Source organism: Chlamydomonas reinhardtii, chromosome 7, assembly GCF_000002595.2.
Source record: "Chlamydomonas reinhardtii strain CC-503 cw92 mt+ chromosome 7, whole genome shotgun sequence".
In the NCBI taxonomy this organism is placed as follows: Eukaryota; Viridiplantae; Chlorophyta; class Chlorophyceae; order Chlamydomonadales; family Chlamydomonadaceae; genus Chlamydomonas; species Chlamydomonas reinhardtii.
In genome coordinates, this window is record NC_057010.1 from 2,753,267 (window position 1) to 2,780,925 (window position 27,659).

Here is a 27,659-nt window from a genome sequence, read left to right on the forward strand (position 1 = left end):
ACGGGCGGGGGCGGGCGGGAGGGGTTAGCGGTGGTGGGCTTGGTGCGGCGTGGGGTGCGTGCTGCTCGTTTTGAATGGGCACAGTGGGCTTGGGCGACATACTGTATAGTCGCGAGAGACACGCACGCACACACACAACACACACACACACACACGCACACACACACACACACACACACACACACACACACACACACACACTGCTGCTGCTGCAGGCGCGGGTGCGGTGGTGCGTAACAGTGTGGTCATGGGGGCGGACTACTACGACGAGGACCTGCGGGTGAGAGGATGGGGGGGATGGGGGGGGGGAGGGGGTTGGGGAGAGGGGTAAGCGGGGGGGGGGCGTGTGTGTATGTGTGTGCGTGTATGGAGCGGGGGTGGCGGGGGCGCCGGGCCAGTTCCTCCGCGTGTAACCACTTCTACTGAAGCACACAAACACGCATATGGTACGCAACCTTTACTTCTTGTGCTTTCCTTACTTGCACGTGCACACACGCGCAACGCACATGCAGAAGGGGGCTCTGCGCCGCCGCTACGGCTCCGGCGCCGCCGCCGGCGCCGGCACTGGCGGCACCGGCAGCAGCCATGACAGCATGGAGGGCCCCTCGCTGCCGCCCGCCCCCACACCCACACCCACCACCACCACCTCCTCCGGTGGCGGCGGCGGCAGTAGCAGTAGCAGCAGTGGCGGTGGTAGCAGTGGCGGCGGCAGTAGCAGTAGTGCCCATGGCCGGGGTTCTGCGGGTGCGGTGCTGCTGACGGCCGCCCAGCGGGCTGCGGGCGTGTACTCCATGGACCCGGCGGAGATGGAGCGCCGCGGCGGCGGCGGCGGCGGCGGCGGCGGCAGCGAGACGGAGACAGGTGGGTGGTAAGAGGGGCGTAATGAGGGGTGTGACGAGGTGTGTGGTCGGTGTGAGGGGGTTGTGATGAGGGGTGTGATGAAGGGGTTTGATGAAGGGTGTCAGGGGGAAGTTGGCTTGGGGGCTAGGGCTGCCAGATCACCACTAGCACGGCACGCAAACACGCGTGTACCACCTACCTCCCCATCCTCCCCCACATGTTGCTATCCATGTAACCCCTCCTCCACCTCCACTACCCGGCGCCCACCCGCCCCCCCCCCCCCCAAATCATACACACACACGCACACACACACACACACACACACACACCCTACCAGACGACCCCTCTGTGCCGCCGCTGGGCATCGGTGCGGGTGCGGTGGTGGAGGGCGCGCTGGTGGACAAGAACGCGCGCATCGGCACAGGCTGCGTGGTGGCCAACAGGGCGGGTGAGTGAGCGGCAGCTAGCAGCCGGAAGTGGGAGAGGGAGGGGGAGGGGAGAGGGAGGGGTAAAGAACGTGTGCCCAGATAGTGTGGGTGGGAAGAGGGAGGGGCAGTGTATTTCGAGCGCCACACCTCGCAGTGTTACTCCGTCCTCTCTCGTCCCTCTGCTTCCATCACTGCCGCCACTGACACTACCCGCGCCTGGCATTTCCCGCCCCTGCCTGCCGCCCCCCACTGCCGCCCCCCCCCCTGCCCCCGACAGGCGTGTGGGAGGCCATGGACCGTGTGGGTGTGGGGCTGTGTGTGCGCGAGGGAGTGCCCATCGTCACCAAGAGCGCCGTGCTGTACGAGGGGACCGAGATCTGAGGAGAGGATCGAGATCTGAGGAGGGGGCCGAGATCTGCGGAGGGGGCGGCTCTAGGGGTGGGACTCTGAGAGGCGGGGAGACGGAGGAGGGCGGATCGGGGGCGGGGGGCGCGACCAAGGCAGGGTGGCTGCGTGGAGTAGGACCGCCGCGCGCAATGCCACCAGCCAGCGCCATACGCTCCCGCCCGGGCGCGGAAGGGACGACTGGCGGTGCTGGGCATCAATGTATGTTGGTGTCTGCGGGAAACGGGCTTTTTTGGCGTCGTGTGGCGCGGTCGGTTTGGGGTGCGTGCTCCCGGGATTTGGATCTCGCATGCACGTTTTTCTTAGCCACGCACGCAGGACGGGGTTGTGCGTGTGTGCGTGCGGGAGGTGCGGCGTAGGTAGGTAGAGGCGGTGCGTGGGCCGCTGGATGCGTGCGTGCGTGTTGGATTGAAGGCGGCAGGGCCCGCAGGGTGTTGCTGGCGAGGCAGTGGTGGAACCCCTGCTGCGAGGCAGTGCTGTGCGGGCGTGTGCCTGTGGTTGCAAGGCATGGCTCGGCTCTACAACGTCATGTTCGCTTGTACGTGTTGCGTTTTTTTCAAGGCCGGTGCGTGCGGGGCAGGTCGAGGTGCGGTGGAGCCGGCCACTTTGGGTGCGGACGACTTGGGTTGGGCCCGCCGGGTGGGGCGGGGTACCGGTACGGACAGGTGCGTGTTCGTGTGCGTGCTTGCGGGTAGTTAGTTAGTTAGTTAGTCGGTCGGCCGGCTGGCTGGCTGGCTGGCTGGCTGGCTGGCTGGCTGGCTGGGGTCCGTTCTGACATATGCATCGGGGGTGGAGGTTAACGGCGGTGTCGCAACAAACATGAGGCGGCGGCTGTGAGTCTGAGTGTCCATGGCTGATGGATGGATGCATGGGTGCGAATGATTACTTGCCGGGAGCGGCAGCAGCCTCAGCTGCAGCTAGCTATCTAGCATGTCTGTGAGGTGCGTGCGGTTGATGCGCGTGCGTGCGTGTAACACAATTGTGCAAGCAACACAGGCCTCTATTTGGGGTCGGAAACGGAGCTGGCGGGATTGGGCCATCGGGGGCGGGACAGTGGGGCTGTGCGGGCGGGCGGGGGGGCGGGGGGGGGCGGGTTCACACCCACTGACCCACGCACACGTACGCATGCACCAGCATAAACACTGAGGAGCATGGGCCTGGTGCGTGCTAGCGGGTGGGCTGTGCGCCTGTGCCGTGCGGTTTGCACCCTGCGGTTCGGGCAGCTTTCAGGCTTTCAGCTGGACAAGGGCCGAGGACCCGAGGCTTACAAACATATAAGAGCCTAAATGATCACATCCCAGTTCCGACAGCTTTCAGCACCTTAAGCTAGACGACGCTTTACGGTTGGATGTGGGGGAGACGGAGCACACATGTATTGATGAATGAGTAATAGTAATCAAAACCTTGACGCACACGCAGCAACAAATGCGGCACAACTGAACGCTGCTTTGGATGAATTCAAGGGGAATAAAGTCTATTGCCAAGGCCAAGAATGAGAAATAAACGCTTGCGCCCGTCATTCCGGCAGCGAGCAGTGCCGTGACACCCGTGACTGACCGTGCGCGCATTGCCGCATGTTGCCACAAAAGGGTCACACACTCAGGACACACTGCTTCGCTATCCCAAGGCACCCACCGGGAATCCATCATACTAAAGATCAGGTCATTGATAAGTAGAACACGGGACGTACGGTTCGGGTCGTTCGGTGCTCCTCATTGCCTGTACATATGGATCTAATGCTGCTGCTGCTGCTGATGCTGTGCCGCCGCCGCCGGCAGCAGCCGGTGCAGGCGCGCGCTGAGCAGCGCCGCCGCCACCTCCACCTCACTCCCACTCCCAACCCCACCACCACCACCACCACCAACATAGCTTGCAGCAGGGTGCCCGCCGTTCACCACACCCAGGCACGGCAGGGGCGCCGACATTTGCTGCTGCTGCTCCTGGTGCTGCTGCTGCTGTGGGCTGTAGCCGCCGTAAGCGCCGCCGCTGCCGTAACCGTTATTACTGTCGCTGTGCATGTGCGTGTGCGGCGAGCCGCCAACCGCGGGCAGGTGCAGCAGCGGCGACGTGGGCGCAACAGTAGGCGGCGACACACACCCGCCGCCGCCGCCGCCGTGTGAGCCGCCGCCGCCGCCGCTGCCGCCGCTGCCGTCGGCGGTGTCCATCAGACCTCTGAACAGGCGGTGTTGTTGGTGGTGGCCGGAGCGATCATCGCCGCTGCTGCCGCCCAGCGGGCTCAACGGACTGCCGCAGCTGCTGCCGCCGCTGCCGCCGGCGACGCCGCCACTGCCGCCGCTGCCGCAGTGATTATGGTGGTGGTGATGGTGGGGGTGGGGGTAATAAGGCTCTGCGCCTCCGCCGCCGCCGCCGCTGCCGGCGGCCTCGGCGCCTGACCGCATGAGCGCGAGGCGGCTCAGGGTGGGCGCCGGCGCAATGCACCCGGGTGTCGGGGAGAAGGTGTGTGTGCTGTGGCCACCGCCGCCGCCGCCGCCCAGGCCACTGCCACTGACGCGGCCAGTTGCGGCCGCCGCCACTGCCACCGCCCCTGCTGTGCCTGCCACGCCACCAGCAGGCAAGCCTGCATAGCTGGCACTCCCGCCGAAGGTTGCGTGCGCTACCGCGTCGCTGCCGCCACCGTACAAATGACCGCCGCCGCCGCCCCCGCCGCCGCCGCCACCGCCGCCACCGCCACCGCCGCCACCGCCTGCTGCGACCTGCTGCCCCGGCGGCATCCGGCCGCTGTCACTGCCGTAGCGGCCATCGAGGCCACCGCTGCCGCCGCCGTCGGACAGTGGCAGCGGCAGCCGGCCGGAGCGCCCGCCCCCGCTGCCGCCGCCGTTACCGCCACCGTCATTCACATGGTAGGCAACGGCCGCACCGGCGGCGGCCGTGGCCGTTGAAACTGCGCCGCCGAACACGCCGCCGCCGCCGCCGCCGCGCCCGCTGCCAACCGTCACCAACCGACCACCGGTACCGAAGCTGCCGTTGTCGATGTTGCGGTACGGCGCAGCGGCGGCGCCAGAGGCGGCCGCGGCAAAGGCCGTGACGGACATAGCGGCGGTTGCAGTAACCGGAAAAGCATCGCCGCCGCCGCCGCCTGAGCCGCCGCCAATCAACCCACCGTTGCCGAAGCTGGTGTTACTATCACTGACGGCTGCTGCTGCGGCGGCGCAGTGCGGCAGCAGCCGACCCGAGCCCACCCCGCCGCTGTCGCTGCCGCCGCCGTAGCCTCCGCCTCTGCCTCCGCCGCCGCCGCCGCCGCCACCGCCGCCACTTGCGGTGCTGCCGCTGGGCACACTGGCCCTGCCCGCCAGCACTGACGCCGTGGCGCCGCCGCCGGCAGTAGCGGCAGTAGCGGCAGTAGCGGCAGTAGTGCTGCTGCCGCTGCCTCCCACTGAAGTGACGCGGCCGCCGCCAGCACCACCAAAGCCCGCCGGTGGGACGTGTGGCGGCGCCGAGCCTGTCACCAGCGCCAGTAGCTCAATGTCGTACTCGTCGCAGCAGCACGGCGCCTCCTCATCACCACCGCCGCCGCCCTCACCACCACCACCCTCACAATCGCCCTCACCAATGCTGGCAGCAGCATCCACGGCAGCAGCAGCAGGCGAGCGCAGCACGCCCACAGTACAGCTGCCCCCGCTGCCGCCGTAGCCCCCGCCACCGCCGCCACCGCCACCGCCGCCGCCACCGCCGCCGCCGCCACGGCCTGCGGAGGTGGCGCCGGGTGCGGAGCGGCGCATGAGCGGCCCCTCCTCCTCGTACAGGTGGTTGAAGTGGCCGGCGTGCATCCGACTGAACAGCCCGTGGCCGCCGCCGCCGCCACCGCCGCCGCCGCCGCCGCCGCCGCCGCCACTGGGGCTACAGGGGCTGCAGGGGCTGAGGCAGCCGCGGGGCGAGGCCGCGCCGGCGGAGCCGCTACCGCCACTGCCGCCCACGATTGATGACATCGCGTGGTGGTGGTGGTGGGAAGGGCAGGACACGTGCGGCAGGTGCATAAGGGGGGAGTTGGGTGCGCTGGCGGTGGCGGTGGTGGTGGCGGCGTTGGTGCTGGGAGACAGGCGCAGCGAAGGCGGCGGCGGCGGCGGCGAGGGCAAGGGCGAGGTGCGGGCGGCGTTGGGCAGCCGCACCAGTGGAGTGGATGCGGAGGTGGGGGAGGGGGATGCGGCAGTCGCCGCCGCCGCCGTGAGGCTGGCGCCGCGTGCGGACTTGCTGCCGCTGAGGCGGCCGCCGCCGCCGCCGCCGCCGCCGCCGCCTGACAGCAGGGAGGTGGGCCACGCCGCCGCCGCCGCTGCCGCGTGTGATGGGGAGGTGAGCAGCCGCGGCAGATGGGCGCCGCCGCCGCCGCCACCGTGCATCGCCTCATCCGGATCCGCATCTCCATACTTGTCATAATCATCATCGTCATCATCATCGTCGTCGTCCACGGCTGCCGCCGCCGCCACTGCCAGCGCCGCCGCGCGACTCATACTCATCCCGCCTGTGGCGCCGCCGACGCCGCCGACGCCGACGCCGGCCCTGCCGCTGCGGCCGCCCGCCGCCGCCGCCCTGCTGCCGCCGGCCTTGCCGCTGCGGAATGAGCGGCTGTTGAGCTTGAATGCGGACCTGGTGACTTGCCGGTCCTTGGGATCGTGCGCGTGTGTGGCGTGTGCCGCAGCAGAGCCCGCCGCCGCCGCCGCCGCCGCCGCCGCCACCGGGCCGCTGTCGTAGATGCGCCGGTCTGCCGCCGCCGCCGCCGCCTTATTAGCCGCGCCCCGCTTGCTGCTGCCGGCGGCGCCGGCTTCAGCAGCAGTGCGTGATGAGCCGGCGCCGCTTCTGAAGAGCCTGCTCGCGAGGCTGCCGCCGCCGCTGCCGCTGCCGCCGCCGCCAAAGCTGGTGTCGTCATCATCGCTGCCGGCGCCGCCGCCGCCGCCGAAGGCTTTGCTGCTGCTTGCCTTGGACCGGTGGTGAAGATGACTGCAGGAGGCCCCGGCGGCGGCGGCGGCAGGGTGGCGGCAGCTGCTGCCACCGCCACCCACTGGCGGCACAGCGCCGCCGCCGCCGCCCTTGCGCAGCGAGCCAGTGCTGCTGGTGTCAGCGGGCTGCGATAAAGAGCCTAGATCAAACCTGTACATGCATGCGTGCACGGTTGGGTGCCTTGAATGGTCGATTGCTGAAGCTTTAGCTTGAAAAGGAGAACCAGCAGCATGCATCAGAAGATGCCCAGCACTTCGACTGCACAAAAAAAGTCACCGCTCACTTGGGTTGTTTGCAGACCACTCCAACTCGCAGCAGTCCCTGACTGGAGGCGCCTTCCTCTGTTGGGCCGCCACCACCGGCGCCCGCGGAGGCCTGTCGTGCGTGCACGTACGCGCGCACGCAAACGCATGGAAGTCAGGAGGATTGCGTGCGCACACACACGGTACCGGCGCGCCGTGGGCGGCGGGTGCACTACAGTGGATGCGTGGGCAACCAAGCAAGCAGCAGATCTAGGGCGAGACATAGCGGGGTGGGTTGCGTGAATGGCGCACGTGCGTTGGCACAGCGGTACCAGCGCGCGCGCTCATGGGATGTATGGTCACGTACCTCGACCTTGCTCGAAACAGCGCCACCCATGCCTCCCGGCACCGGTCCCTCGCTGCGCTGGCTCTGTCCAGGGTGCATTGCATTCTTTGTTGTCGGTTGTGTATATCGATATACCTCTACCGCCCTTGCGGAGTGCGCCACCGAAAAGGAGCCTAAAGGCGCAACCAAGTCGTTTTCCAGCAGACATGCGGAACTCTTCAGGCTTTGTTGGCAGGATTTGGGGCACTATTGTTTCAAGCGCTTCAAGTAGTGTGTAATAAATATTTTAGCCTGTGCCTCGGTGCTAATGCGTTCGCTCGCTGCTGTCGGCAATTCTGCCGGCAACTCGGTGACAGACTTACTTTCTTATTGCTACCTCCTTCACCCTACAGTAGCGCAACTTGCTGCATGACCAGGAGAAATTAATTTTCACGAGCACACGGAACACAAAGAAGCATGCTCGCAGCCTGCGTGTATCGTATGCGTTCAGTCTGAATGCTTCCAGTAAGATGCAATGACAGTTGTTGAATGGAAATTATGTTTTTTTGGAAGTCCGAGAGCAGGAATCGGGCTTGTTAGGACTGATCATTACTGACACGGAATCAGCTAAACTGCCCGCGTCCGCTGCAATTCGAGCTTCTTCCTCGCTCTATATATGGTCAATGCATTACAAACTGGTTGCGATTATGCTATTAACACTTTGCAGTCCCAGCCTGTACCTCGGCACTTGGGCATGGCTGGGCATGGTTTGGCCCTGCAAAGAGTGTCAGCTCCTCTGATTGTCCCAGCTTACTACGTAGCCCAGATGTGCCGATGGCGCCTGAAACACCCTGCCGGAGGACACACGAGCCTGACGTGTACGCCTGGCACGAATCGAGTCGGGTTTCGATAGGATGAGATGTACAGGAGGCGGGAGGCGTCGGGGCGGCAGAGCGCTGAATACCCCCCCTGCTGATGTCATCTTTCAGACTTTCACCGTGCTGTTGTTCCAGTGCCCGATGGAATGGGAAGGAAGTTCACTGAGTCACCCAACACAAACAGTTAAAGTGCGTGCGGAACCCCGGGGCCCATCGTCCCCGTCCAGGCACGCACACGCCTGCACAGGTGGGCCCGCGGGCCGCCGCAACACCCGTGTAATGCTACGGGCGCCATTCAGCTGCCGGTTGTTTGCCTCGCGCGTGCGTCACAGTGCCACGCCCCTCCACCACCACAGCATACCGTAGTGGCACCTGCCGTACTGCCCGCCGCCCCACACACCTACCCCAGCGGCAGCCGGCGCTCACCGCCTCCCTGCCACCACGCCTGTCACCACGCACCCAGTCAGCGCTGGCTGCTGCCATGTGAGGCGGGCGCCACCCGCCGCCCTGCTTGCAGCGGGGTGGCTGTGCCGTCGCAACCGTAACATGAATGAATCAGTCCCGCAAAACCCGCCCAGCCTCAACTTCGCCTGTTGCAGCGACAATTTAGCGGACAGCCGCCGCGTGCCCAGCCGGAGAAACCCCTGGCATACAATACATGCAAACACCGCGACAGGCGTATGTAATACAGTGAACTACAAGCTGCAATCACTGTGAATTAAGGGAAATACGGTACTGTTGTGGTTGCACACACACGCCCCGCCTCCAGGCCCACCAAACTCCTCACCACCACCTCACCAAGCAGCAAGCTGGTAAATCCGGTACCGGCGCATGCAGGCGCGCGTGTGCGGCGGCCCCGCTGGCGTGTGTGGGGTCCGTCAGCACACATTGCAGTCGCAAAGGCCCCAATGTGCAACGAACGCACGCAGGCCGGCGGGTCTTGGACTGTCTTGGAATTCATGTCCCATGCTTCTTCGCCATGTGCTGCCTACCTCAGCCATGACGCCCGTACACCGCCAAATGCGGCGGGCCGCTGCGACGGGTAGCTGAACCCGTGGCTGAACCGGGGCACACGAAAAAATAACCGTAACTAATGACAGTCTTTTCCAACCTTCCGTTTGATTGAGAACCAGTCCGCATCCATCCATACGTGCATTGAGACAGAGGGATAGCTCTTTTGTCTTGTTCCCGCGTGCGCATGGTGCAGCGTGCAAGCAATGCCACCGGCCGTCGCAGTGGACGCACAAGCAACATGCTACATTGCAAATATGAACGACTGCACTATAAATCAGACAGACATTGTAACGAGCAATAACAATGGGCACATACCAATGGCTGGTATTAGGCTTGCATGACCGGGTTGTTGCTTCTCTGGTCACTATTTACACGCTCTCGTGTTCAGTCTCGTTTATTGCATACTTTGCATCGTGGGCCGACTCGGTGACCCCTTAATTGGACCGACTCCCCACACCCACAACACAAGGGTGCCAGGTTTTATTCTTCTGCCACGCACTGTGCCGATGTCACACGGTGCCGGCCCGCCGCCCGTCGCCAGCTCCACTTCTTGCAGTGGGTTTGACCTGACGAAGCCAGCTTAGCCAGCTGCTGATGTGCTAGTAAGCCAGATGGATGGTAGCAGCATTCGCGGTACGGCAGTATCATCACCCCAGGCCTTGCCAAGTGCGCAAGGTCAGACACCCGCCACCACACCGCCGCCTACTGCGGTCATCAGTGCGGCAGAGGTGACGTGGGGTACACGCGGCCGCTACCCGTACGCCACAGCCCACCGGCGCCCCTGCTACCCACAGGCGACAGCGCGCCCGCCGGCGCCGCCGCCGTGGGGGTGCGGGGCGACCCCGGCGGCAGCAGCGGAGAGGAGGGGCCCGCCGAGGAGCCCGCACCAGCCGCGTCAGCGGAGTCAGGGCCGGCGCTGGCGTCGCCTCCGCCGCCTCCGCCGCCGCCTGCCGCGCCCACTGAGGGGCGGCGGCTGCCGTTGAGCGACCGCGGCAGCTGCACCGCCATCTGTTGCAGGTGGTGCCGCATCAGCTGAGCCCGGAGCTGGTGCTGCTGGTGCTGTGGGTGCTGCTGGTGCTGCTGGTGCTGCTGGTGCGGGTGGTGCTGGCCGTCGTGCGTGTGCGACTGCTGGGGGTGCTGCGGGTGCTGCGGGTGCTGCTGTGGGTGCTGGCCGTGGCTTGCGTGCTGCTGCTGCTGCTTCTGCTGCGGCTGCAGGAGGTGGATGGCGCCGGCAGGTGAGTCAGCCGCCGCTGCAGCCAGCGGCGCAGGCGGCAGCGGCGGCGACCAGCCCGTGATCGTGGCGTCGGCGGCGGAGCTGCCGCCGCTGTCGGCGGCACTGCCAACAAAGCCGCCGCTGTAGACCCCGCTGTGGCCCGCAGTAGCAGCAGCAGCAGCAACGGCAGCAGCAGTAGCCGCGGTGTGGGAGAGCATGTGATGGCCGTGATTCATCGGGTGGCCCTGACCACCGTGGTGGCCGTGGTGGCTGTCAGTGCCGCTGTACGCAATGCCATCAGAGGCGCCGCGCACTAAGTCCCTCGCGCCGCCGCCGCCGCCGCCGCCATCGGCGGCCCCTAGGCCCACGCCCCAGCCGCCGGCGCCGCCGCCACCTTGTACCGCGCCGCCGCCCACTTCGCCGTACACCTCGCCGTCGGATGCGCCGCGCACGAACCCGCCGAAGCAGTGCGGGTAGGGCGACAGACCTTCCAGCTCCCCCTCTAGGTCATCGGGCAGCCCATCACCGCCACCGGGAGCCCCACCGCCGTGACCGCCGGTGCCGCCGGCGGCGGAGGCGCCAGCCGTCGAACATCCGCCCGCATGAGTCATCATGCCGTTTCCAACACGAATCAGCCCGCCAGATTCGTGACTCAGCGTGTCATTGTGGTTATGGTCGTGAGCTGTCCTGCTAGCGGTGGTGGCAGCGGTGGTGGCGGCGTGCGCCGGAGTAGGCCCCGCAGTGGTGCCGCTGCCGCCCCCATGGGCCGCATGCAGCGATCCGACAGTGACGCGACGCAGGCGGCTGTTGCTGTTGCCGTTGCCCACGTGGCGGCCAGAGGTGGCAGCCTGCAGCTGCTGCGGCGGGTACGAGGCGGCGGCAGCTGCGGCCGCGGCGGCGGCTGCAGCAGCGGCGGCGGCGGACATGACAGCTGGTTGGTGTTCGGCAGCCGCGGAGTCATTTGGCGCGGCGAAGCCGCCGCCGCCGCCGCCACCACCGCCGCCGCCGCTTCTGGATGGAGGACTGGGTGATGTGGAGTGCTGCGCATGCGCGGGCCCGGCCGCGCCAGAGCCGACACGCCCAAGCGACGACGGCGACGCAAAGGGCGACGCGGACGCGGCAAAGACGCCGATCACTTCTTCGTCGTTGTGGTTAGGCGGCGGCGTCAGGAGACCTCCCAAATCAGAGCCGCGGACAAAGCCAGGAGGCGACAGCAGCTGGCGCGCACTGCCGTCGTCGCCACCGTGGCCCTCGGCCACCACCGCCGCCGCATCCTCGCCCTCCGCCGCCGCCGGCGCCAACCGCAGCCGCTGCGGCCGCCCGCCGCCACCGCCGCCGCCGCCGCTGCTGTCCGCCCGTGACATGGTGCGACCAAGAGGCGCGCCGCCGCCGCTGCCGCCGCTGCCGTGTGCGCCGTGTGCGCCGAGGTCGCCACTGCCTCCTGCGGGTGTATGCCCCCCGGTGCTGCTCCTGCTGACGCGACCGTCTACTGCCACTGCCGCTGAGTGGCGTGACAGCAGCAGGCGGCCGGACGGCGAGGGCGACATCGGAGCCGCCGCCGCCGCCATTGCCGCAGCGCCAAAGGGCGACGTGGCGGCATCGACAGCGGTGTAGATGGAGGAGGTGCCGGCGGGGCTCCGCAGGCGGAACAAGGGAGCGCTGTTGGAAGTGGTGAGAGGCTGAGACAGCGCCCGTGCCGCGGCAGTTGAGGGCGGTGACGGCGACGGCGATGTTGCTGGTGGTGGTGATGGTGGTGGTGGCAGGTGCTCCGCTTGCTGCACAGGGGCTGGGGCTGCCTGGGCCGCCGCAGCTGCAGCAGCTGCAGCAGCCAGCGCCGCCGCCGCCTCGGCTGTAGCAGTGGCCGCAGCTACAGCCGTGTGGTCGTGGAGGGAGTCCACCATTGGCAGTAGCTCGTCAATTGGCAGTAGCAGCCCGCCGGCGGTGAATGACGTGCTGGGCATGAGGTTGATGCCGCTGGGTGAGGCCAGGCCCATCAGCGATAGGGAACTACAAGACACAGGCGAGTCACAGGCGGCGGCGGCGGTGTGGTGGTGCTGGAGCTGGTGGTGGTGGTGCTGGTGTTGGGGGCGGTGCGGGTACTGGGGGCTAGGCACGGCCTCAAGCGGCGTGAGGGAGGCGATGAAGCCCCTAGTAGCTGCCGCGCGAGAGCCGGCGGCGCTGCTGGCGGCGGCGCTGCCCGTCATGCCCTTGCCACTGCTGCTACTGCCACTGCCTGCGGCCGCGGCCGCCGCCGCCGCCGCGGCGGCAGTAGCAACTGCGGCGGCGCTGGCTGCGGTCGTCACCCGGGTCGTCGTCGCCGCAGTAGAAGGCGGCCAGCCGTGTGTCGCTGCTGCGGCAGTATTCAAGGCTCCGGAGTTGACAGGAGTCACGGAAGCAGCAGTGGCTCCGGATGCAGATGCCGAGGCAGCAGCCAATGCCGCGGCCGTGGCGAAGGGACCCGAGGCACCCATGCTCTCATCAGTGGCGGCGGCGGCGGCGGCGGCGGCGGCGGCGGCGGCGGCGGCGGCGGCGGCGGCGGGGGTGGCGGAAGGATCGGCCCGTTGCTTGCCCGCCGAGTCTGCCGCTGCATGCTGCTGCCGTGCTGACGTTGCTTCGAGCACGCCCGCCATGTAGGGCGGGCACGACGCGGGCCCCTCGTCACTGCCACCCGCGCCCCTCCCGTCACCGTCACCGTCACCGTCACCGCCACCGCCATCGGCCGCCGGAGTGGTGCAGGACGCACTGGAGGCGGCGACGACGGCGGCGGCCTCGCTGTAGACACACACCGCGTCACTGCGCTGCCAAGACACCGCCTTGAGGCGCGAGCAGGCGGCGGCGGAGGCACCCTGCGCGTCCACCGCCGCCGCCCCTCCGCCGCTGGTGCGGTAGTTGCCGCCCGCGGCCACGCAGCCGCCGCTGCCGATGTTGCCGCTTGCGCGCTGCAACCCGCCACTGCCGATGGGTCCGCTCGCGCGTTGCAACCCACCGCCGCCGCCGCTTATCCGGTAGCTGCCGCCGACGCCGCCGCTGGCCATGCTGTCGCCGCTGCCGCCGCCGAAGCTGCCAGCACCGCCGCCTGTGCTGTTGTGCTTGCTGCTGCTGTAGCTGCTGACGGACCCGACGCCGCCGCCCGCCGGCTCGAGCGATGCCACCTTGCGCAGCAGCCCAAGTATGGGCGCGCCGCTGTTGCTGTTGCCTGCTAGCGCGGCGGCGGCGACGGACAGCGCGGCGGCGCGGCCCAAACTGGCGGCGCGCAGGTTAAAACCGCCGGCGGCGGCGCCTCCCGGGGCGGCGTAGCCGGCGGCGCCGCCACTGCCGCTGCCGCCGCCGCTGCTGGCGGCGGTGGACGTGGCGGCGCTGCTGCCGACCAGCGCGCCAAAGCTGCGGAAGTTCTTGGTTGCGCCGATGCCGGTGACGCCGGCGGCGGCGGCTCCGCCGCCGCCGCCGTTGTTGCTGGTGCTGGCGTGGTGGTACTTGAACGTCTTGGTTGTCAGCTTGACACTGCTGCGCCGCCGGGCGTTGCCGACGCTGCCGCCGGCCAGTAGGGCAGACGCCGCTGCCACCGCCGACGCGGCGGCGGCGGTGCCGGCGGCGTCCCGGGCCGCCAGGCTGGTGCCGCCGCCGCCGCCGGCAACGCGCTTGCGACTGGGGTCGCGTGCTAGCGCCGCCACCGCGGCGGCGCCTGAGCCAATGCCCTGCTTGCCGTTGATACTGCGCATGCCGCTGCTGGCGTCGCGCCGCTGCTGCTGCTGCTGTGCCGCCGCCGCCGCCGCCGGTGCTGGAGCCTTCATGCCGGTGCTACGCGAGGACGAGGACGGCGGCGGCGGGACGGCGCGCGGCGGCCCCGTCAGCGCAGCGGCTCTGGCGGCAATCGCGGCTGCCGCGTCCTCCGCACTCATCGCTCCTGCCCCGCCTTGCTGACCTCCGTGCTGCCACTCCTGCTCTCCCGCAGCTGCTGGCAGCCCCTCGGGTTCCACACCGATGTCCTCCGCCTCCCCGTCCGGTGAGTCGCCCGGCAAGTCGCTGTCATCTGTGATGTTGCTGAAGGAGAAGAAGCGGCGACTCGAGCTGCGACCCACGCTATAGCCGCCGCCGGCCGCCACCGTGGCTTTGCGCAGGCTGGTAGTGCTGACGCCGCCGGTCGTTTTCGTGCTCTCTGCGCCCTTGCCCCACCCCCATTTCCCACTCCACCCCAGCCACTTTTTGCTGCTGGCGCCGCCACCGCCGCCGACTTGAAAGACTTCCACCACTTGCTCTGCACGGAGCGTTTGGCCAGCGGCGGCCTGCACCGCAGCGCGAACACAGCAGGCAGGCAAGCAAAGCAGGTTTCGCAACAGGCCAACCAACAGGTAGGGTTGAAAGGGCGCGGCGGGCGCTCCAATCACTGCTATCCCGGCGCATGCACGACCATCAGATGCACGACTGCGTGATAAGCGAGCCAGCGATGGCGGGATGCCGCCATGCGTAAGAGACACGCGCACGGTCCCGCCGACAATGCTCCGGTCCGAATTTCAGTTTCCCGAAAGCTCACACCTACCTCCGTTTCGTGAAAATGATAAGCGAGGCCGCCGCGGCGGCCGTGCTGCCGTCCTCGCCTAGGGCGGCCGCCGCTGACACCGGCGCCAGATCGTCGGAGTCGCCGCTGGGTGCCCGCCAGCCGCCGGCGTCGTCATCATCATCATTCAGGTCGGGGTCAGTGGAAAAGTCCTGTTGCGGGTCAAACGAATCGGTGTGCTGCTGGTGACGAGGGTCGGTCGCCCCGCCGCCGCCGCGACTCCGGCGCGGCGCCACGCCTGCAGGCAGCAGGGGGGACACCCGGCACATGGGGGCACGTAAGTCTGCAGAACGTATTAGCTTGCTGGTTGGCGCGTCGCACCAGGCCCTCGGAACAGAACAGTGTCGCCGCTTCGCACCGGTCGGGTGCATAGCACCCTGCCACCCGCCGTCCATGCCGAAGCCAATCGACAACACCGCAGGTTCGCGACGGAACGCACACGTGTGCGATCTCCTCGATTTGCTATGATTTAGCACTTTCTATGATCCTGGCTGTCGAGGCGCGCAATATATGGTCCGAACAGCAACGTAACCCAGGAAAACAGTGCCGCACATGCCCGCCCTACCTGTGACCAGCGAATCTGGGGTTGATGACGACGACACCTGCAGTATGTGTAGCCAAGATATAATTAGAGCAAGGTCTGAGCGTAGGAAGCGTGTGAAGGCAGCGTGCGAACTGCGAAGGCAAAGAAAAGTTCCATCACATGCGCCGACAGCTCCTGCGGCTCACCGGCTTAGTTGCGCAGATTCCCATCGAATGCGCTGCTCCAAAAGACGCTGTCTGATGCTGCACGAGACGCGGTCGGCACAGCGCAGGGCTACAAGGTCCTCGCCATTATTCGCGACGCTGAGATGGACTGCCGCACGCTGCCATTTGCTCTCCGAAAATGAATGGAGCTTGATGCGAGCTCCTCTTTCTCTCTGGCGCAACCCGGTGCGTATTAACGTCTGAGGTTGTCGATAAATGAATATATAGCATACGCTGAAGAATGTATCTTTTGTAAAGTTGAAGCTCAAGGGGAAACGAGTTCGACCCCGATGCCGATTAGGAATTTCAAAGACGCCGATCACTTCTTCGTCGTTGTGGTTAGGCGGCGGCGTCAGGAGACCTCCCAAATCAGAGCCGCGGACAAAGCCAGGAGGCGACAGCAGCTGGCGCGCACTGCCGTCGTCGCCACCGTGGCCCTCGGCCACCACCGCCGCCGCATCCTCGCCCTCCGCCGCCGCCGGCGCCAACCGCAGCCGCTGCGGCCGCCCGCCGCCACCGCCGCCGCCGCCGCTGCTGTCCGCCCGTGACATGGTGCGACCAAGAGGCGCGCCGCCGCCGCTGCCGCCGCTGCCGTGTGCGCCGTGTGCGCCGAGGTCGCCACTGCCTCCTGCGGGTGTATGCCCCCCGGTGCTGCTCCTGCTGACGCGACCGTCTACTGCCACTGCCGCTGAGTGGCGTGACAGCAGCAGGCGGCCGGACGGCGAGGGCGACATCGGAGCCGCCGCCGCCGCCATTGCCGCAGCGCCAAAGGGCGACGTGGCGGCATCGACAGCGGTGTAGATGGAGGAGGTGCCGGCGGGGCTCCGCAGGCGGAACAAGGGAGCGCTGTTGGAAGTGGTGAGAGGCTGAGACAGCGCCCGTGCCGCGGCAGTTGAGGGCGGTGACGGCGACGGCGATGTTGCTGGTGGTGGTGATGGTGGTGGTGGCAGGTGCTCCGCTTGCTGCACAGGGGCTGGGGCTGCCTGGGCCGCCGCAGCTGCAGCAGCTGCAGCAGCCAGCGCCGCCGCCGCCTCGGCTGTAGCAGTGGCCGCAGCTACAGCCGTGTGGTCGTGGAGGGAGTCCACCATTGGCAGTAGCTCGTCAATTGGCAGTAGCAGCCCGCCGGCGGTGAATGACGTGCTGGGCATGAGGTTGATGCCGCTGGGTGAGGCCAGGCCCATCAGCGATAGGGAACTACAAGACACAGGCGAGTCACAGGCGGCGGCGGCGGTGTGGTGGTGCTGGAGCTGGTGGTGGTGGTGCTGGTGTTGGGGGCGGTGCGGGTACTGGGGGCTAGGCACGGCCTCAAGCGGCGTGAGGGAGGCGATGAAGCCCCTAGTAGCTGCCGCGCGAGAGCCGGCGGCGCTGCTGGCGGCGGCGCTGCCCGTCATGCCCTTGCCACTGCTGCTACTGCCACTGCCTGCGGCCGCGGCCGCCGCCGCCGCCGCGGCGGCAGTAGCAACTGCGGCGGCGCTGGCTGCGGTCGTCACCCGGGTCGTCGTCGCCGCAGTAGAAGGCGGCCAGCCGTGTGTCGCTGCTGCGGCAGTATTCAAGGCTCCGGAGTTGACAGGAGTCACGGAAGCAGCAGTGGCTCCGGATGCAGATGCCGAGGCAGCAGCCAATGCCGCGGCCGTGGCGAAGGGACCCGAGGCACCCATGCTCTCATCAGTGGCGGCGGCGGCGGCGGCGGCGGCGGCGGCGGCGGCGGCGGCGGCGGCGGCGGCGGGGGTGGCGGAAGGATCGGCCCGTTGCTTGCCCGCCGAGTCTGCCGCTGCATGCTGCTGCCGTGCTGACGTTGCTTCGAGCACGCCCGCCATGTAGGGCGGGCACGACGCGGGCCCCTCGTCACTGCCACCCGCGCCCCTCCCGTCACCGTCACCGTCACCGTCACCGCCACCGCCATCGGCCGCCGGAGTGGTGCAGGACGCACTGGAGGCGGCGACGACGGCGGCGGCCTCGCTGTAGACACACACCGCGTCACTGCGCTGCCAAGACACCGCCTTGAGGCGCGAGCAGGCGGCGGCGGAGGCACCCTGCGCGTCCACCGCCGCCGCCCCTCCGCCGCTGGTGCGGTAGTTGCCGCCCGCGGCCACGCAGCCGCCGCTGCCGATGTTGCCGCTTGCGCGCTGCAACCCGCCACTGCCGATGGGTCCGCTCGCGCGTTGCAACCCACCGCCGCCGCCGCTTATCCGGTAGCTGCCGCCGACGCCGCCGCTGGCCATGCTGTCGCCGCTGCCGCCGCCGAAGCTGCCAGCACCGCCGCCTGTGCTGTTGTGCTTGCTGCTGCTGTAGCTGCTGACGGACCCGACGCCGCCGCCCGCCGGCTCGAGCGATGCCACCTTGCGCAGCAGCCCAAGTATGGGCGCGCCGCTGTTGCTGTTGCCTGCTAGCGCGGCGGCGGCGACGGACAGCGCGGCGGCGCGGCCCAAACTGGCGGCGCGCAGGTTAAAACCGCCGGCGGCGGCGCCTCCCGGGGCGGCGTAGCCGGCGGCGCCGCCACTGCCGCTGCCGCCGCCGCTGCTGGCGGCGGTGGACGTGGCGGCGCTGCTGCCGACCAGCGCGCCAAAGCTGCGGAAGTTCTTGGTTGCGCCGATGCCGGTGACGCCGGCGGCGGCGGCTCCGCCGCCGCCGCCGTTGTTGCTGGTGCTGGCGTGGTGGTACTTGAACGTCTTGGTTGTCAGCTTGACACTGCTGCGCCGCCGGGCGTTGCCGACGCTGCCGCCGGCCAGTAGGGCAGACGCCGCTGCCACCGCCGACGCGGCGGCGGCGGTGCCGGCGGCGTCCCGGGCCGCCAGGCTGGTGCCGCCGCCGCCGCCGGCAACGCGCTTGCGACTGGGGTCGCGTGCTAGCGCCGCCACCGCGGCGGCGCCTGAGCCAATGCCCTGCTTGCCGTTGATACTGCGCATGCCGCTGCTGGCGTCGCGCCGCTGCTGCTGCTGCTGTGCCGCCGCCGCCGCCGCCGGTGCTGGAGCCTTCATGCCGGTGCTACGCGAGGACGAGGACGGCGGCGGCGGGACGGCGCGCGGCGGCCCCGTCAGCGCAGCGGCTCTGGCGGCAATCGCGGCTGCCGCGTCCTCCGCACTCATCGCTCCTGCCCCGCCTTGCTGACCTCCGTGCTGCCACTCCTGCTCTCCCGCAGCTGCTGGCAGCCCCTCGGGTTCCACACCGATGTCCTCCGCCTCCCCGTCCGGTGAGTCGCCCGGCAAGTCGCTGTCATCTGTGATGTTGCTGAAGGAGAAGAAGCGGCGACTCGAGCTGCGACCCACGCTATAGCCGCCGCCGGCCGCCACCGTGGCTTTGCGCAGGCTGGTAGTGCTGACGCCGCCGGTCGTTTTCGTGCTCTCTGCGCCCTTGCCCCACCCCCATTTCCCACTCCACCCCAGCCACTTTTTGCTGCTGGCGCCGCCACCGCCGCCGGCGCCGCCGCTGCCGCCGCTGCCGCCGCCGCTGTCGCCGAACAGGGACTTGCTGCTGGCGGCGCCGCCCCAGCGGCCGCTGACGGCGCCGACGGCCGATCCCGCCGCCGACTTGAAAGACTTCCACCACTTGCTCTGCACGGAGCGTTTGGCCAGCGGCGGCCTGCACCGCAGCGCGAACACAGCAGGCAGGCAAGCAAAGCAGGTTTCGCAACAGGCCAACCAACAGGTAGGGTTGAAAGGGCGCGGCGGGCGCTCCAATCACTGCTATCCCGGCGCATGCACGACCATCAGATGCACGACTGCGTGATAAGCGAGCCAGCGATGGCGGGATGCCGCCATGCGTAAGAGACACGCGCACGGTCCCGCCGACAATGCTCCGGTCCGAATTTCAGTTTCCCGAAAGCTCACACCTACCTCCGTTTCGTGAAAATGATAAGCGAGGCCGCCGCGGCGGCCGTGCTGCCGTCCTCGCCTAGGGCGGCCGCCGCTGACACCGGCGCCAGATCGTCGGAGTCGCCGCTGGGTGCCCGCCAGCCGCCGGCGTCGTCATCATCATCATTCAGGTCGGGGTCAGTGGAAAAGTCCTGTTGCGGGTCAAACGAATCGGTGTGCTGCTGGTGACGAGGGTCGGTCGCCCCGCCGCCGCCGCGACTCCGGCGCGGCGCCACGCCTGCAGGCAGCAGGGGGGACACCCGGCACATGGGGGCACGTAAGTCTGCAGAACGTATTAGCTTGCTGGTTGGCGCGTCGCACCAGGCCCTCGGAACAGAACAGTGTCGCCGCTTCGCACCGGTCGGGTGCATAGCACCCTGCCACCCGCCGTCCATGCCGAAGCCAATCGACAACACCGCAGGTTCGCGACGGAACGCACACGTGTGCGATCTCCTCGATTTGCTATGATTTAGCACTTTCTATGATCCTGGCTGTCGAGGCGCGCAATATATGGTCCGAACAGCAACGTAACCCAGGAAAACAGTGCCGCACATGCCCGCCCTACCTGTGACCAGCGAATCTGGGGTTGATGACGACGACACCTGCAGTATGTGTAGCCAAGATATAATTAGAGCAAGGTCTGAGCGTAGGAAGCGTGTGAAGGCAGCGTGCGAACTGCGAAGGCAAAGAAAAGTTCCATCACATGCGCCGACAGCTCCTGCGGCTCACCGGCTTAGTTGCGCAGATTCCCATCGAATGCGCTGCTCCAAAAGACGCTGTCTGATGCTGCACGAGACGCGGTCGGCACAGCGCAGGGCTACAAGGTCCTCGCCATTATTCGCGACGCTGAGATGGACTGCCGCACGCTGCCATTTGCTCTCCGAAAATGAATGGAGCTTGATGCGAGCTCCTCTTTCTCTCTGGCGCAACCCGGTGCGTATTAACGTCTGAGGTTGTCGATAAATGAATATATAGCATACGCTGAAGAATGTATCTTTTGTAAAGTTGAAGCTCAAGGGGAAACGAGTTCGACCCCGATGCCGATTAGGAATTTCACAGGCAAAGCGAATCCTGCGTGATGAACAGCCGCCGGCTTCGCAGAATGGTGAAGAAATAATAGTTCAAGGTATCATGACTTTTGTTGATTACAGCGTTCCCGACGCAAAGCCCTTACATAATACTACTTGACTTGACTTGACTTGCGCGGTGGGCTGGGGTGTGTGATGGGACAGGGCTGGGGCGACCACTCCCGCCACTTCTGGACGTGACATTAATCCACGCTTGAAGCATCACTGCTACCATCTAACAGCACACTGCTTCTGCGCGCTGATGCGGCGCTCTAGTCGCCAATTTGCCTCTCACTGTGCCACAGATCCACAGCACTCGGGCCCTCCCCGTGGGCCCTCTCCCTCCGTACAGCACGAAAGCCGCGTCGGGCCCCGATCCCGTCTTGCTACGGGAACGCCCACGCGCCCAGTCCCAGCCGGCCATCCCTGCCTCGCACAACTTCAGAAGCCCCGTTGTTGCATCTCCCAGGCGTATGCAGGTTCCCATCAAGCAGTTCAAGCAGTGCAGGCTTTGCATGATGGACAACAAAACGCACACCACCCGGGCACGCGCACATTCTCTCAACAATACCCCGTACATCCCTGCAGACAACCCCAACACGCACGCCACGCGCCCCTACGCACTACCCGGCCCAGCCGTCATGCCAGCACCCCCGGCGCCGCCACTGACGCCCGGTCCAGTGCCCCGGGGATGGTCACCACCGTGTTTGCGGCGGCGCGCGTGGCGACCGCTGCCGGGCGCACGTAATCGAGTGCAGCTGCGGAAGCGGCATGAGCAAACAAAGCAGCAACTGCCCCTGCACCCTGCTGCTGCAGCTGCTGCTGCTGCTGCTGCTGCCGCCCAGCCAATGCGATACCGGCTGTGGCATTGCCGCCGCCGCCGATGCCCCCGTGCCCGCCCGCCGCCGCCGTGGCAGCCACCGCCGCGGCCTGCTGCTGCTGCTGCTGCAGCGTGTTGGTCACGGGCGCCGAGCTCTGGCGAAATAGGGAGTCGGAGCCGTTCGAGGGCCGCCCCGAGGACGCCGCACTGCTGCCGAGCCCGCCCTGCCCGCCGGCTGTAGCAGCGAACGCGCCGGCGGCGGCGCCGCTACTGCCGTGCCCGGCGAAGGAGGCGGACGCCTGGGGCGGCTGTAGCAGCAGGCTGCGGCTGAGGCGCTCCTCATCGCGCAGGTCAACGTAGGGGCGACTGGGCCGCCGCAGCTCCGTGTACGTGTCGGCTGTAGCAGTACCAGCGGCGGCAGTAGCAGCTGGATTGGGCGTGGAGCTCGCTGGCTGTAGCACGTCCTGGCGCTGCTGCTGCCGCTGCTGCTGCTGCCGCTGGTGTTGCACGGCGAGGTGTGAGGGCTGGGGGAGCTGGTGTTGGTGTGGGTGCTGCTGGCGGCGCCACACAGCGTCACGCAGCGCTGCCGCGCCAAGGCCCGCCCCAGGGGTGTCCGGCGAGCCCGCACCCAGCCACGCATCCACCTCGCTTGCCTCAACGGCGGCGGCAGCGGCGCCGGCGGCAGCAGTAGCAGCTCCCATGCCCTCCTTGCTGATAGCCGTACCTGCGGCGAGGTGGTCTGGCGGCGCCGCCCATGCGCTAGCTACAGCCGCTATGACACCGCCGCTATTCGAGTAGGATGGCGGCGGCATGGCTGCAGCACCCGCGGCAGCGGCGGCAGTAGCAGCAGCAGCGGCGGCGGCGCCGCCGACCACGGGAAGCGGCATCGATGCGTTAGGCCGCATCCGCGGCGAGGCGAGGCGGTTGCTACTGTCGCCCACGCTGTCCACGCCGCTGCCGCTGGAGCACGGCCCGCCGCCGGCATCGGCAGTAGCTGCGGCTGCGAAGGGGCTGGCGGCCCGATCAGGCGGCAGTAGCAGCATGTAGTCATGCGGCTGGCTGCGGTACTGCGCGAGCGGCCCGTGCACCGCCGCCTCCATCGCCTCCGGGGGCTGTAGCTGCTGTCCGCTTGCCGCCGCCGCAAGCCCGTTGCCAGCTTCACTTGTGTAGCCACGGCTGCGGTGGTCAGGGAACGCTGCATCGCTAGAGCGACCGAACCGATAGAGGCCGAGCGCATCAGCACCCGCCGAGTTAGGCCCCAAGCCGGCATCCGTCCTTACAGCCGAGGCGTAGTTGGTGCCGACGCCGTGGTAGGAGTGGTCGATGTGCTGTTGGTGGTGGCGTGTGCTGGTGCCATCCCGAGCGTCTCGTGTGTTTGGCTGCTGCAGCTGCTGCGACGGCGACGGAGAAGGCGACGGCGACGGCGACGGCTGCTGGGGATGGCGCTGGTGCTGCTTCTGGCGGTGTGACGCCGGCGGCGAGTGGTGCGACAGCTGCTGCCGCATCAGCTTGGCTCGAAGCTGCTGGTGCAGCTGCTGGTACAAAGACCGGCTGCCGCCCGTCGGCGTCGACTCACCACTGGCGGCGCCGCTGGAGGTGCCGCTGGGCGCGCCCGCGGCGGTGGCGGCGGCGGCGGCGCCGCCAGGCTGCGCCGGCGATGGCAGTGGCGACGGCGTCGGCGACGCCGGCAGCACCAGACGCCGAAGGGCGCTGTTGCCGCTGGCGCTGGCATCGCCACGCGGCGACCCGGGCGGCGGCGCCGCTAGCGCTCCGGCACTGGCGGCGGCTGTGTCGCTGGTGTGGATGCTGAGCGTCGGGCGGCGCAGAGGTGCGGCCGCCAGCTGTGCCGGCGGCGCCGGAGGTGCCAACTGTATCAGCGCTGTATCCTCGTCATCATCATCGTCCTCGGCACCCGTGGCGGCGCCGTAGCCGCCGCCGGGCCGCCATGCGCCGCCGCCGCCCGGCCCGCCGGCCGCTGGCGGCCGCATGCTCAGCTCAAAGGCCGCTAGGAACTCGGCATCTGGGTCCATCAGCGCAGCTGCTGCTACAGCCGGCCCCGCGCCGCCTGCCTGCGACGACGTGGCGGCAGTAGCAGCTGCAACTGGCTCCAAGCCGCCAGTGGAGGCGTGCCTGCGCAGGCTGGCGCCCGTCGGCGGCGCCGCCGCCAGCTGCTGGCAGCTGCTCAGCCCAGTTCTGGATCCGGATCCTGCCGTACCGCAAGCGGCCGCAATGAGGGTGGTCATAGGCGACATGGGCCGCGACGGCGGTTGCTGGCTGGCGGCAGCGGCGGCGGCGCCGCCGCCGACTGAGGGCGATGGCCCGAACAGCCGGATCGCGCCGCGCATGCTGCTACTGCCATCGCTGGTGGCAGCTGCAGCAGAGGGCAGGGGGCTGACGGGGGAGGTGCAGTAGCTGAGGCCACTGGGCTGCGTGCGCAGCCGTGGCGACGGCTGCGCCGCCGCCGGCGCCCCCGCCGGCGCCGCCACGGTGCGTGGGGACCGCAGCGATGGCTGTGTGTGTAAGCTGATAGCACTGGGCGAGGCTAGGGACAGGGCGGAGGGCATGGAGGCCATAGAGGCGGAAGGCTGTAGCAGCGCGGGTGGCGTGGCCCTGCCGGCAGAGAGAGAGGACGTGCTGGGGAGCAGACCCGCCGCCGCCGCGGCAGCCGCGGCCGCAGCACTGACATCTCCAGCAGCAGTTACCCCACTGAAGGGACTGACACCGAGAGCTGTACCAGTGCCAGCAGCGGGTGCTACAGCCATGGGCCGCGACGCCGCCGCCGCCGCCGCCACCTGCTCCCAGCCCCGCCAGCCGGCGGCATCGCTGCTACCGCCGCCGCCGCCGCCGCCCCCGTGCACCTGCAGCACTTGCGCCTGCAGCCACGCCTCCGTCTCCGACGTCCGCACGGTGCCGCCGCGGGCTCCCGGCGACGGCGGCGGCGACGGCGGCGGTGAAGCTGCCGCCGCCGTGCCAGCGGCGCTGCCCCCGCTGCCGCCGCTGCCGCCGCCGCGGTCGCGGCCCGAGGGCGTGGGTGGCGGCGCCGCCGACGCTGTTGCCTCCGGCAGGCCAGTGTGCGCCCTCAGCAGCCCGATGCTGGCCCGCCGCACCGCCTGATCCGCCGCCACGCCGCTCTGCGTCAGCGCCCTCTCCACCGCATCCAGGTCCGCGCCGCCGCCCCACTCATCCCCGACCTCCCCTTCCTCCGCCGCTTGTCCCTGTTGTCCAGCAACCACGAAGCTAGCATCCGCCGCCGCCGCCGCTATCGTGACGGGCCGGTGGTTGCCGGCGCCGCCACTGCCGCCGCTGACGCTGGCGCTGGCGGCGGCGGCGGCGGCGGCGCCGCCGCCCAGTAGGAGGCTGGAGCGGACCGCGGCGTTGGTGGCGGCGGCGGCGGCCAGCACGGTGGCGGCGGTGGCGGCGGGTCGGCAGGTGCCACCGGAAGTTCCCAAAAGCAGGGAGGAGGACCGCGCCGCCTGCGGGGTCTGTGGCGCCTGCAGGGCACGTGGCGCCGCCGGCGCAGCCGCTGCAGCTGTTGGTGCTGATGTCTGCGGCTGCAGCAGCTGCGGCAGCTGCTGCTGGTGCTTGAGCCGCAGTGCTTGCTCCCGCTCCCGCTCCCGCTCCTGCTCCGGCGGCTGGCCATGGTCCTGCGGTTGGCGCCCGCGGCCGCTCCTGTTCCCGGTGCTGCCGCTGCCGTCCTCCCCCTCCAAGGCGCTGCTGGCGCTCTTGCCGGAGGCCGTCGCGCGGCCACTGCCGCTGACGTCCTCCGCCTCCGTGCCGCAGTCCGGCTCGCCGTCGGACTCGCCCGCCGCTACCCCACCCACCCTGGCACGGGCATCAGAAGCAGCTGCAGCCGCCTTCGAGGGACGAGGCACCGCCGCCGCCGCCGCCGCCGCCGCCACTGGCCTCGGGCGCCCCACCCGCGCCGCCTCCTCCTGCCCGTCCACATCCGCAACCGCCGACGCGGCGGCGGCGGCCGCGGCGTGCTGCCGCATGGTGCCGCGCATTGACCTGCTGCCCGCCTCCAGCCCGCCTGTCCCGGCCTGTCCCGGGCCCCTGCTGCCGTGTCTGCTGGCGGCGCCGCCGCCACCAGCCCCCCGGACAGACCGGTCTGCAGGCGGCAGCGCCGCCGCCGCCTCCGACCCTGCCTCCGAATCCGAGTCCTCGGCGGCGGCAGCCGCCGCCGCGGCGGCGGCGGCACGGCTGAGGCTGACCGCCCGTGACGAGGGCGACGGCCCCGCCAGCCTGCTTGTTGACGCCGCCACCGCCGGCGCGCCCTTGACGCTGCCGCCCACTCGGAAGCTGCGGTTGGCGCGGGAGTTGATGCTGGCTCCTCCTCCGCCGCCGCGGAAGCGGCTGCTGGCGGCGGCGGAGGCGGTGCCGCTGCTGGCGCCGCCGCCGCCGCCGCCGCCGGCTGTGCTGAATTTGCCGCTGACGCCGCCCCAGCGGCCGCTCATGACGCCGGCGGCGCCGTTGGCCGCTGCCTTTACCTTGAACCACCAGTTCCGCTCCTCGGCGCGCGCGTGCGCCGGCGGCCTGCGCGGCAGGCGCACACGCAGCGTTTGAAAACGCGCAGCGAAGCATAGGGACGAGGCAAGGCGGTTCGCGATGCGGGCTTGCGCGCGCCCACCTTCGGTTTGTGTACACGAGCACGGAGGGCCGGCGCGTGAGGCCGTTGCGCCGTGCCTCCGCCAGCTTGGAGTCTGTGGCTACGCCGGAAGGCAGCAGCCCGCGCAGCGCCGTGACCACCTGCGCGGGTCGGCGGGTGCACACGTTCGGTGAAGAGGGCGGGCGCGGGTGGTGGGGTACGTGACAGTTCCCGTACGCAGAGCGGGATCATAGCTGTCAAGCTCATTCTACCGAACACACAACCCCCCACACCCCCCCCCACACACACACGTTCGCATACACTGTCTTTGTGCTATGTTTTCCGTGTGCTCATTATACACACACACACGTTCGTCCCCTTTTTTACACGCTCACACACGCAATGTTTTCGTTGTGCTTTTAACACACACACGCATACACGCACACACACACACACACACACACACACACAACACGCACCCGGCTGGACCAGTTGCTCTTGGTGGACACGTGTGTGGCGCCCGTGGTCGTGCGCGACATGGGGCCGTACTCCCCACCCTCGCCCGCCTCGCCCCACGGCCCCGGGCCCCCATCCGGACCGTACTCCCGCCGCAGCGGGTCGTCCGGGTCGTAGGGCTCATCGCCGTACTGCCGTACACCATCTTCATCTTCCGTCGCGCTGTCGTACTCGTGATCGTAGTACGACACAGATCGGTCCAGGGCCTCATCATCGTAGGCGGCATCCAGATCCAGTGGGTGGGACTCGGTCTGGTGGTGGTTGTGGTGGTTGTGGTGGTCGGCCTCTCCGTCGACCGGACCTGCATACAATGGGCATGGTCGGTTGGTGTGGGACACGCGGTTGGTTGGCGGTTTGCGGTTGTCCGGCGCCTCGCACACACCCGCGCTTGCCCCCTACCCGCCCGCCCCCGTGCCACCGGCACCTGCCCATCGCACCCATCAGCAGGTGGCAGCACGCGGCGGCCGTTGCACGAACACATTTCCTTCCTTTTTGCTCTCTAATAAGCAGCCGCACATACACAAGCGCGCACGTACACACCTGAGAACGCCACGCCACGGCGCACCGACGGCTCCGCGCCAGCCGCCTTGAGCGCGGGGCGGGCGGGGGCGGCGTTGCCCCTGTACACACTCCGCTCCACCTGCTCCCCGTTGGTGGTCACCCACGTGCCCGCGGTGGGGTCTCCGCCCGCCTGCACGGCATGGTGGTGTTGAAGACGCTGAAGCGGAGGTTCAGGTGAAGGTGGAGGTGGTGGTTGAGATGCCGTAATGGACTAATGATGGTCTTGTGGCGGCGTGTCATGCATGGCTCTCCCGCATGGGGGCGGGGGCAGGGGCCGCAGGCTGTGCACTCTTGTGTGTGGCTACGGTCTCATACCTGTAACACTACGCTTGTCATCTTGCTAGGGTTCCCCAGGCAATCGCGCAATCGTGCTCCGTCAATAAAACCCTATCCCGCTATCCGCGCCCAAGCGAGGGCTTCGCTAGGGTTTGCGCGGGTTGACGCGTGCGTGAAAAGCGCGGTCCTGCACGCTGTGATCACAGTCGAAGCAGCAACTCACCGGGGCCGCCTGTGGCGAAGACGTTTTATTTCCCATCACAGGTGCACCGCCCGGGACGTCGAGGCGAGGCTGGCCTGTGAACGAAACGCGAGGAATTCACACGGTCAGGAACGCGCTGAGTGCCACATTTTGGGTTCGGTTGTGTGCGGGCACGCTGCAC

The 27,659-nt window shown here is 68.5% G+C and overlaps 4 protein-coding genes across 4 annotated transcripts in view; 1 reads left to right on the forward strand and 3 right to left on the reverse strand.

The window, feature by feature from the left end:
• The window catches only part of CHLRE_07g331300v5 (uncharacterized protein), a 10,407-nt gene extending 7,748 nt beyond the window's left edge, over window positions 1-2,659 (forward strand). The window contains exons 15-18 of the mRNA XM_043064194.1: window positions 216-280; window positions 513-861; window positions 1,178-1,288; window positions 1,546-2,659. Coding sequence (XP_042922762.1) covers window positions 216-280; window positions 513-861; window positions 1,178-1,288; window positions 1,546-1,649 — 629 coding nt within the window. The 3' untranslated portion in view covers window positions 1,650-2,659. The remainder of the gene's footprint in view (window positions 1-215; window positions 281-512; window positions 862-1,177; window positions 1,289-1,545) is intronic.
• Window positions 2,660-2,925: 266 nt separating this feature from the next.
• Window positions 2,926-7,782, reverse strand: CHLRE_07g331350v5 (uncharacterized protein). Its single transcript, XM_043064195.1, has 3 exons — window positions 7,236-7,782; window positions 6,910-7,001; window positions 2,926-6,776 (listed from the first exon to the last, which is right to left on the reverse strand). The coding sequence occupies exons 1-3, from the start codon at window positions 7,311-7,313 to the stop codon at window positions 3,407-3,409; spliced, it is 3,540 nt and encodes a 1,179-aa protein (XP_042922763.1). The 5' UTR covers window positions 7,314-7,782; the 3' UTR covers window positions 2,926-3,406.
• Window positions 7,783-7,869: 87 nt separating this feature from the next.
• On the reverse strand, window positions 7,870-20,532 carry CHLRE_07g331401v5 (uncharacterized protein). Its single transcript, XM_043064196.1, has 8 exons — window positions 20,181-20,532; window positions 20,017-20,053; window positions 19,434-19,689; window positions 15,924-19,179; window positions 15,419-15,455; window positions 14,836-15,091; window positions 14,499-14,581; window positions 7,870-14,328 (listed from the first exon to the last, which is right to left on the reverse strand). Exons 1-8 carry the CDS (start codon window positions 20,202-20,204, stop codon window positions 9,800-9,802), a joined length of 8,478 nt encoding a protein of 2,825 aa, XP_042922764.1. The 5' UTR covers window positions 20,205-20,532; the 3' UTR covers window positions 7,870-9,799.
• A 52-nt stretch (window positions 20,533-20,584) lies between these two features.
• On the reverse strand, window positions 20,585-27,632 carry CHLRE_07g331450v5 (uncharacterized protein). The gene is made up of 5 exons (XM_043064197.1): window positions 27,500-27,632; window positions 26,980-27,130; window positions 26,403-26,740; window positions 25,966-26,084; window positions 20,585-25,871 (listed from the first exon to the last, which is right to left on the reverse strand). Exons 1-5 carry the CDS (start codon window positions 27,533-27,535, stop codon window positions 21,158-21,160), a joined length of 5,358 nt encoding a protein of 1,785 aa, XP_042922765.1. The 5' UTR covers window positions 27,536-27,632; the 3' UTR covers window positions 20,585-21,157.
• Window positions 27,633-27,659: the final 27 nt, after the last annotated feature.